Source organism: Nestor notabilis, unplaced genomic scaffold (genome assembly GCF_000696875.1).
Source record: "Nestor notabilis isolate BGI_N333 unplaced genomic scaffold, ASM69687v1 scaffold24208, whole genome shotgun sequence".
NCBI lineage: Eukaryota > Metazoa > Chordata > Aves > Psittaciformes > Psittacidae > Nestor > Nestor notabilis.
Window position 1 is genome coordinate 11,578 of NW_009941858.1, and position 9,581 is coordinate 21,158.

The following is a 9,581-nucleotide window of genomic DNA, read 5'->3' on the forward strand; positions in this document are numbered from 1 at the left end:
CCTGGCCTTGAACACTGCCAGGGATGGGGCAGCCACAGCTTCTCTGGGCACCCTGTGCCAGCGCCTCAGCACCCTCACAGGGAAGAGCTTCTGCCTCAGAGCTCATCTCAGTCTCCCCTCTGGCAGGTTCAAGCCATTCCCCTTGTCCTGTCCCTCCATCCCTTGTCCAAAGCCCCGCTCCAGGTTTCCTGGAGCCCCCTAAGGAAAGAAAACATCAGAGGCTTTCGACTGAAGCCCGAATTCCTGACCTGTAACAGGGGCAATAACTGAACATTCTTCAATCATTTTTCTCCCCCAGAAAAATGGAAAGACCTGATGGAATTGTGAGAAAAACGGGGAGACCTGACCCCATCTCCCCTCTGCTCTCAGAGCCACGAGGGAGTCCTTACGGCCACGAGCCTCAAAGCTGTGTGATGCGCCGGAGGCTGGGGCGGGCTGCAATGTTCACCAGAAGGGCTGACTCACCCCAGGCACTGTGAACACAGGAGGAAGCCAGTGTTGTCTCTAGGAGACAGGGAGGAAACCAACACAGCAGCAACTGGGCCTTCTCCTTCCACAGAGGCCACTCAGCCTTCTCCAGAGCGCAGCAGCAACATTCCTCGCTCCCCCCTTTAAATGGCCTACAGGAGTTGAAGCACAGGCTACGCAGCTTCACACATTAGGGATCACATCTTCTCGTATGGGAATACCTGTGACTCACTCTGGATTCCTGGAATTTTTAAGCTGGTTCTCACGAGGTCACACTGCTGGAAACACACTTGGAACACTTCTCACAGAGCTGGAAGCACGAAATTGCTCTGAAGTAACTTCATTCCTCTTTTTCCTTAACTAAAAGGCCCTTTTTGATACATGAGAGCCTCCCACTTAGCAACCTGAACATCAGGAATGCAAAGATCAGGCAGAGCTCTTCCACTTGTGATGCAGAGGTGCTGTCAACACCAATACAAGGGAGTTTAAAGAGAATACCACGCAGACACGGTGTATTTATCCATGGATTCAGAGCTGTGATGCCAGGATAACCACTGCATCTCATCATCCTAGAATAAAAATGAAGGATCAAACAGGCCTTGACCTCCAGTAAGACAAGTGGAGTCTCAGTGAATGCATTCAGGGACCACTCGAGGGCTGTTTTCCTCTGTCACCATCACTTAGAAAGCATTTACCTGCTGCATCTGAAGAGGAGCTGGTCCTGTTTCGCCAGGCTGGGGACAGTTAAACACCGTCTGCTTTGTGAGCTGAGGTGCAGAAGCTAAACCCAATTTAGCCCCACTTTTACCCAAACTCCTCCCAAGCAGATTAGGATGGAAGGCCCAGCTCAGGCTTCTGCTAAACCAATTTGAATACTCTGTCTTCCAAGAATAGTGTGTGAATCACTCAAGTCTGACAGTTACTGCATTTATGACATATGGGAGCTAATTCCATTGCCTCCCTATTAATCTGTGGTGTGTATTTACCCCCAGATTCTACTTAGAATTTTTCTGTTTGTTTTTGTACACACTCCCCCCCAGTTGGTCTGAAATCTTCCCATTTTATTCTGTTTCCAGGAGGATCCAAAGCTGAAGTTCAGTAGCTCTAATCCAGAGCGAATCCAAGCAAGCGGAACGCCTCTGGTCTGCAGCAAACACTACTGTCCTTCACACAACATCACTGCTTGCATTTGGGGCAATGACTCCAAGCCCCATTTCATCCGGGAATTCCATTTTACCTGTGCTGGACGGGCTGGCTCAGGAAAGCCTGGGAAGGGTACACACATGAACTCTTCCCCTGTAAAAAGCCTATCACTAAGCAAGCAAACCCAGGAGCAGAGAACAGGTTTCATATGGGTGGAAGAAGAATTTCACAGTGCTGGCATCTTCAGTGTCTTTCACTCTCAGTTATGCCAGCACAAAGGGACAGATGAAGCCAGGTTCAAGTATTTGATGGTATGTGCAGGAGCAGCTCAGCATGTCCCAAAGGAAACTGGTGCTACATGGGAGCAGGAGTTTCTCAGCCAACGTAAAAGCTTCTCAGTTCTCTGTGTTAACGCCACAACCAAACACATTGAGAATAGCCTCAAGAAGGCGATCAGGGCACATCCTTCCAAGTTTTCAGAACCTAAAAGATTCTATGTCCATTAAAATAACCACTTGATAGGTACTTAACCACATTCTTTGCTGCTTGTAACAGCTACTGATTCATACAACCTGAATCACTGCTCTAGTACCCAAAGAGACGTAACAACAAACCCAAACTGCTTCAGTTCTCCTGTTAGAGCTCACAGAACCGTCTGGTCTGTCTTCATCCACTTTGCAGCTGCTGAAAATGCTTCTTTCCCAAGCCCTGGCTAAAAAACTCTTCAGACTGAGGCCAGAGCCCCATAAAGCACAAAGCAAGAACAAAGGCAGGAAGCAGCAGCTTTCGGCCCTGCACCCTCCTCCCATTCAGCTGCACCATCCAGAGGAAAACCAATCCTTCAGAGAAGTCCCTTTCAGCTTCCAGGCACAACTGATAAGCTTTAGGAAAAGAGCCAGCTGTTGACTCCCAGGATAAATCTAACAATCTGCCCATTTAGCTGGATTACTCCCCATGACCTAGATGCATTCCTGTGCAGTGATCCCCAAGGAACAGACCAGCTCTGCCAACGTTTTTCCTTCCCTGAGATTTTAAGTTTAAAAATAACCACGTTCACCAACCTATCAGCACAAGGTGGTGTTCCCACAGCAGCCAAGCCATGCTAATGGGAGGTTTTGGCTCTCTCTTCACCCCCTTTTCTGTGAACCAAGTTTGGAATAAGACATCCTTTGAGGCAGCATGGTCCCATCCTGGATATAAGACTAAAGAAAAACCTCAGGGTGCTCCACGGGCAGTTCAATATTCAAAAGTGGTGTATTCCACCCTTAAATTTATCTCCGAGTGACAAAAAGTAGTTTAGTTAATATTTGGATGCTGTTAACTTACTAATACCTCAGCCATTCCTTCCTTGGAGCAATGCCTAACCAGCCTTAGCACACGAGTATCTGCACCAAGAAGCCTGAGCCAGCAGTAGGTGCCTGCATGGACCACAGCATGTCACGTAGGTGCTCATGTGCTCCATGAGCAGGGAAGTCTCTTGCTAGAAGATGCTGACAGGCATGAAGAGCTGCACAGCACTCCCCAGGTCCTGAACCAGAGAGCTCCTCTAAGGGCAGCCCATAGGTAGGTCAGTGCCCTCACTATGGGCAACAAGTATGATTTCAAACAGAAAGCCACAAATGCAATGCTCATCTCCTGGAAGCGTTCAAGTCCACACTACAGACCCCCAAATGCTTCCTCACACACTAGTAAGGTGTTTGAGTAGCTAGAACATAAGGGCTTCATGAAACACAGTCGACTTACAAGCACTTTGCTGCTGGGAGAAAACCAAACAGATCCAGTGTCTGAAGGGGCTACAAGGATGCTGGGGAGGGACCTGCATCAGGGACTGGAGCAATAGGACAAGGGGAGATGGGTTCAAACTGAAACAGGGGACGTTCTGGCTGGAGATAAGGCAGAAGCTCTTCCCTGTGAGGTGCTGAGGCGCTGGCACAGGGTGCCCAGAGAACACCCATCCCTGGCAGTGTTCAAGGCCAGGTGGGTGACATGGTCTGGTGTGAGGTGTCCCTGCCCATGGGAGGGGGTTGGAACTGGATCTTAGACATCTTAAGGTCCTTTCCAGTCCAAACCATTTTATGATTCTATGAACAAGGGGTTCCAGGTACCTGGTGGGTTAAACTCAGGTTGACTTCTTACCCCTCTGCCCAAAAGGTGCTGAGCTCCTCGAAACTCTGGTCCCTTAAGCTCTGCACTGAATACATGTTAGCAGCCAGCATGCAACTGTTATTAGGCTCCTGGTTCTGTTTCACAGGAGGTTCCTTCAGAGCGGGTCTGCAGACAGGACACTTTGGGTAGCATCCGGAGACCCTCATCCGTTATTGCTCCACATGATATTCCACCCGTTACAGGAGTAGTGCCCATGAGCAGCAGACATTCACTTTAAGAACTGTCATCTCCGGGTGTGTGGGCAGAGCTGTCATCACTAACCCTGTCACCTGCTAAAACACATTTTGTTCTCCCATCACCTTTCAAACTGTGTTCTTCCTTTAGCCCCTTGAACTGATGGAAGGAGTCCTTTGCCTCAGTGTGAAGCTGTGATTTACCCTCCCTTCTATGGGAAGAGCTTTTTATTTCAGCAACCCTTTTCAAATCCATCTGAGTAGCTGTTTTCATCTAAGTGGCCTAAATATAACCAAAGGCAGACAGAGGCATCTTTGTCACTCACTCGAGAAATCTGAGTGAGTTGTGAACTGCACTGTCTGAACTAGCCCAAGTAAAAATGCAACCCAGTCAAGTCAATGTAAAGCTAAACCCTCTCCCTCGCAGCAAGGCAGCACTTTCCAAGCAGAAGATCCAGAACAGGCATTTACTTTGCAGCACCAGGAGCTGGGCTGGTGCTCTCTGGGGAAGCACTGGATGCCTCAGAGTTTATACAAACATGGCACTTCTGTCCTCTCTCTGTGGATACTGGAAGCCACACAAGCACCACAACACCACATTGATGTGGCTGACCTCCTTAGGATAGGCTTAAATTTAGCTACAGCCTGGCTTTATGAACCACATTTCAAACTGATGCACACTGGGTCTTCATTTGCTGCCCATTTCCAATCATATGGCCAGAAAAAACTTCCCTTGCTATTTTATTGTCCTGTGACACTCAGACTCTTATTCGTGTGACAAGAGATCCTATTCTTTGCACTTATGCCTTTTCTATTTAAGAATTCTCTATTCCAGATATTCCACTGCCAATCACAATGCTCCACCAGTGCTCTACTGCAACAGCAAAGGCTCCGCGTAAGCTCTGAAATGCAATGGAAGCTTATGGCAGCTATAAAAAGCTATGAAATACAGCCCCCACCTTTAAAGCTCTTTGCTAAACACCAAACTGCAACACTGAGAACAGGAACATGTTACACAGACAAGTCAGAGGAAAGTCACAGAGCAAGAGGCAATGTTAGGAACAGCAGAGAGCAGAATCCCACCTTCTAGTTCTCAACATCCTCAGCTTCCACGGGCACCACAGGGATGTAAAGAGCCATCCTCCCACAGGAAGCCAGGTCATTTTATCAGATGTTGGATTAAGAAGCTTTTTTCTTGTACAACAGCTTGTAGCTACTATCAGACAGCAAAGCTAACTCTGAATGACCTGGGAACTGGAGTAAAACTTCAGAACACACTTGGAGTTACATGTGAGTAAGCTTGGCTTCTGGGACGGGGGCAGACACTAGAGAGGAACGCTAATGCTCAGAGCTGACATGGAAACAGAGCACACAAACAGATGGTGATGTCCAGTTAAGATCCTAACACCACACTTCCAGCTTCTCTCTTAAGAAGAATTCCTGTGGTGAAGAGTTGACACCATTTGCTTTATTAGGGCCTGTAAGTGTTATAGCTGAAGTTCACTAGGACAGTGGTACACAGACACCAAGTTACCTTTAGCAGTGAGTAGGGAAGCATGACCTCCAGCTCCGCTATCTGGTGAGCAGGATCTTCAGTGTCCCCACGGATCTCTAGGTCCTCCTCCGGTATGGTGTCCCAGTGCCCACGGTGGGCTGCCATCACCTGCACCAGCTCATACTGCCCAGGCAGCGCCAGGCTAACCCGGGTCTGTGTCCCGTGGGTGAAACGGATCCGGCGCCTCCTGCAGTTCTCCTCGTTGGTGATTTTGGTGGTAGGGAGCAGCCTCTCCCCCAGCAGGATGTTGAGTAACTGGCACTTGGCATTGCAGTTCTGGCCAAGGATCAGCAGGCACGGGTGCCAGCTCACCGTCCGCTGGAGCTGCTCCTCTTCGTGGCAAGGGAAGGCAATGAAACTCTGCCCTAGGATTGAGGACAGGCTGCATCAGGGCAGGTTGCCTGAACAAGAAGTCTCCTGTCTCTAAGACAAATGTTCACACATCACTGTCCCACAGCCCACCAAGAAACCCACAGAGCACCACAAGTTTGCTTATGGCTCCTGAAACTCGTGTCAGCAGTGCAGCACTTCTACCTGCATCAGACCAGCAGGCTGAGGCTCACGAAGCCATCGAGACAACTTGCCACCTATTTCGGGTGGAATAGGTTCTCCCCACCTATTCCACCCAAAAGCATTTACACAGAGCTCTCTTCAGCAGGTTAGTGGAAGACTAATGGTAGGCTCTGAACATCAAGGGGCAACTGTTGTCAAGGTTGAAGCAACCAAAGGACTGATTTTGCCTTGGGCTGGAACAATGTTTTGCCTTGCTCCAGAGTGCAAGGAGGCCCAATGGGTCACCAAGGCTAATTCTTGCCCAGTTTGGATGGCTTGGCTGTACAGAACGTTCCCATTGCATACCAGAAATAAACTCAACTATGAAGAGGTGACAGTTCCACCCCCATGCTTAAAAATGCCAAATACTTTGCTTCGACCAAATCCCAAGAGTATTACTGCACGAGCTGGCTGACCAAAGTCTAAGATCACTGATACTAAAGCAGCAAAACCTCCTTTCTAGCCTCAGGGAAAGATATTCCTGCAAAACTGCTTTTCTCCAGGAGGCAGATGGAGGAGACATGGCAGCAGAACCAACAGCCTCTGTCAGCAGTTCCCTCTGATGGAAGCACACTCCCAGCTCATGCTTTCACCAGGGTAAAGCTAAGCCCAAGTCAAACACTCTTTGCCAGCAGCCAGAAGGTTCCTAGTGCAGCCTAAACACAAGGGAGCTTTGCTCCCTTGAGTGCACTAACAGTACATCCTCTTCCTAACCTACACAGTTGAACTAAATAGGCACAAATGCCAGATATTCTTACTAAGAACATTTAAGCTGCAAAAGGAAACCACTCAACGTGTATGTTCTTCAGAGTAGCAGGACTGGCTGCAATCCCCCACCTTACCCATCTTCCACCTTGTACCATCCCCCTAACCAGGCCCTTTGAATTCTTAGTGCCACAACTCCTTGCATTTGCCTTACACACTAACTCAGTCTCAGCTCTGAATTTAGCTTCTGTCCCCTTTTACAAGTCCTAAATACAGCTTTTCCCACGCTCAGCCATCGAAGCTGAAGTCTAAGCAGCTTTGTGTTACCTTATGCATAGCAACAGAATAATTCTGGTAGTACAAAATAAAATGGGATACAAACAAATTCCCCATCTGCTGCACTTGAGCACAATCCCTGGAGCACAGAGCAGCCAGTGTTCCACCACAGGCAGAGGGCTGGCCCCTGTTCCCAGGGCTGAAGGCAGATGGAACCCAAGAATGACATGGCAAATGGTGACAGCAGTCCCCAAACGAGCTGCCAGACCTCGCAGCCATAACCCAGGACGATTGCCCTGATAGCAGGCAAAGCAACAAGAATGCCAGCTTAAAGAGCCACGAATGCAATAGAGCAGAGAAGCAGCAGCAGGGATTCTGTAGGGGAAGGTCCTGCTTCACCAGGGCTATTAAAATTCTCCTAATGAGTCATGTTCTGGCATCCAAAATTGTTTCAGCAGCTCAAGCCCCAAGAAAACAAGAGACTCTCATATACCAAGACACTCCTCAGCACTACTGACCAACTTAAACACACAGCAGCTACTCCAGTCCTCATTCTGAGCATTCTATTTCTCTACTTGAATTAAAACCAGTCAAATCAGGAACAACATGTGTAGCTGGTTGTGCCTTAGACCCAGTTTAAGGCTTCTTTTAACATCTTGCCTAAGATTCACCTTCCCTTCACACGTGCGGGCTGGAACTAGGCCTGCTGGAGGAGTTCCCTCCATCAGGAACCCTTCCAGCCCATGCAAGGCTATGGGAAAACCCTCCCTGGGCCTCAGTAAGCCCCTCTCCTGGACCTCTGCCCCACACAGCCCCGGGTGCTGGCTCCATAAGCGACAGCTTGGAAAAGGTTGTGGGAGACATCGCTTGAAGTGGGGCTGCTCAGAACCACGAGAAGCCTCTCAGGACCCACGGCCACAGCAGTGGCCACACCAAGTGAGGGGCAGAGCCTGGGCAGCAGCTCAGAAAGAGAAGATTCAGCAAAAAGCCACAAGTAGCACACTGAAGCCTTCATCCACAAGGGAAAGAATTTCTTTGATCTGGTTCCATCTATTGAAGCTTCAACTGGAATTCAAGCTCGCTCTTCAGCTGTACATGTATCAAACCACCTCTGCAGAGGCTTTGGAGGAGAAAAGAGCCTAGATGCACCCTCTCCTCGTTCTGGGTGGCCTCTGCAATTACAGGTACTTAATGTCAGCAGAAAATGCCTGGAATACAGCAGCTCAGCTGAACAGCTGAAGCACAGGATGGGTATGGAAATCCTGTGTCTTCAAAGCACTGCCCATCTTCTCAAGCACACAACCCCCCTGTGATGGGTCGAGCAGTTCACTACAAGTGCTGATCAGTAACAAAGCCATTACACTTAACCTTATGTCACAGTGCAATATTCCAAGTGCAAACCAGGAGCCAGCACCAGAAGCCAAATTCAGTTGTCTCATAGAATGGTTTGGGTTGGAAAGGACTTAAGATCATCCAGTTCCAACCCCTGCTGTGGGCAGGGGCACCTCACACCAGACCGTGTCACCCAAGGCTCTGTCCAACTTGGCCTTGAACACTGCCAGGGATGGGGCATTCACCACTTCACAACTAGCCCAGAGCACCACCAAGGCACTCAGATCATGGCAGTGGCTCAAAGCTGCACAGACCCACCACTGGCCATGGTACAGCAACCTCAAGCTCTCAAGCCCAAAGCAAGTGCACAGCGATGGAGCTATTGCTCACATTCTGCTTCGCACAAAGTGTATCATCATGTTTCTGCACATCAGAATAAGACACAGGGTGAAGACCCTCATGAAGTACTTCATGGGTGATGCCACCCATGACTTCAAGCAGGGGGGAATATGAACCCCTGCATCACCTCACAAGAACCAGATTTACATCTTGCTTCCTGAAGGGATGTGGGGATACGCCGTCCATGGGAGCAGCTCCTGTTTGTGACAGAAGTTCTGCCAGAGGTCTTAGCTGGGGGTACACATCGTGTCAATGTATTGTACCACTGGGAGACATGTGACAAGGAACTTCAAACCAAATGGCTGCAGGGGAGTCCTCAAGTGCGTGCATCCTGTTAAGCCCCTTCTGATGAAAGGAGGCCTGTCCAAAGACAAGGACGTCTCTCACCAAGTCTCCTTTCATAATCCAGTCAGACACTTGGCAGATGAGCCCTAGGTTGAGTTTATGGAATCTTAGGTTGAGAAGCCATAAGCATTTACTCACCCCCTCTTCAAGGAAGGCCAGCTACACTCCTGGTCTCACTTGTCTTCCCATTCTATTTTCAGTAGCACATGCACACAGCAGTGCTTAACTAAGGCTGGACTTATTGCACTTCACACTTGCTGCAAATAGTGCTGTCTTTCACAGGAATCTTTCTGTTCCTGTTGGTTGCCAGAAAGCCAACTGTATCCTGGGCTGCATCAACAGGAGTGTGAGCAGCAGGTCATGGAGGTGATCCTGCCCCTCTGCTCTGCTCTCGTGAGACCCCCCCTGCAGCTCTGTGTGCAGGGCTGGTGTCCTCAGCGTAAGGACATGGAGCTGTTGGAGCAAGT

The 9,581-nt window shown here is 49.2% G+C and overlaps 1 protein-coding gene across 1 annotated transcript in view; it reads right to left on the minus strand.

The window, feature by feature from the left end:
• Window positions 1-5,870, minus strand: part of DSTYK (dual serine/threonine and tyrosine protein kinase) — a gene marked incomplete at its 5' end in the record, with an annotated part of 16,409 nt that extends 10,539 nt beyond the window's left edge. Inside the window, one exon of the mRNA XM_010021110.1 lies at window positions 5,485-5,870. Within this exon, the coding sequence (XP_010019412.1) occupies window positions 5,485-5,870 (386 nt within the window). The remainder of the gene's footprint in view (window positions 1-5,484) is intronic.
• Between the last annotated feature and the right edge of the window lie 3,711 nt (window positions 5,871-9,581).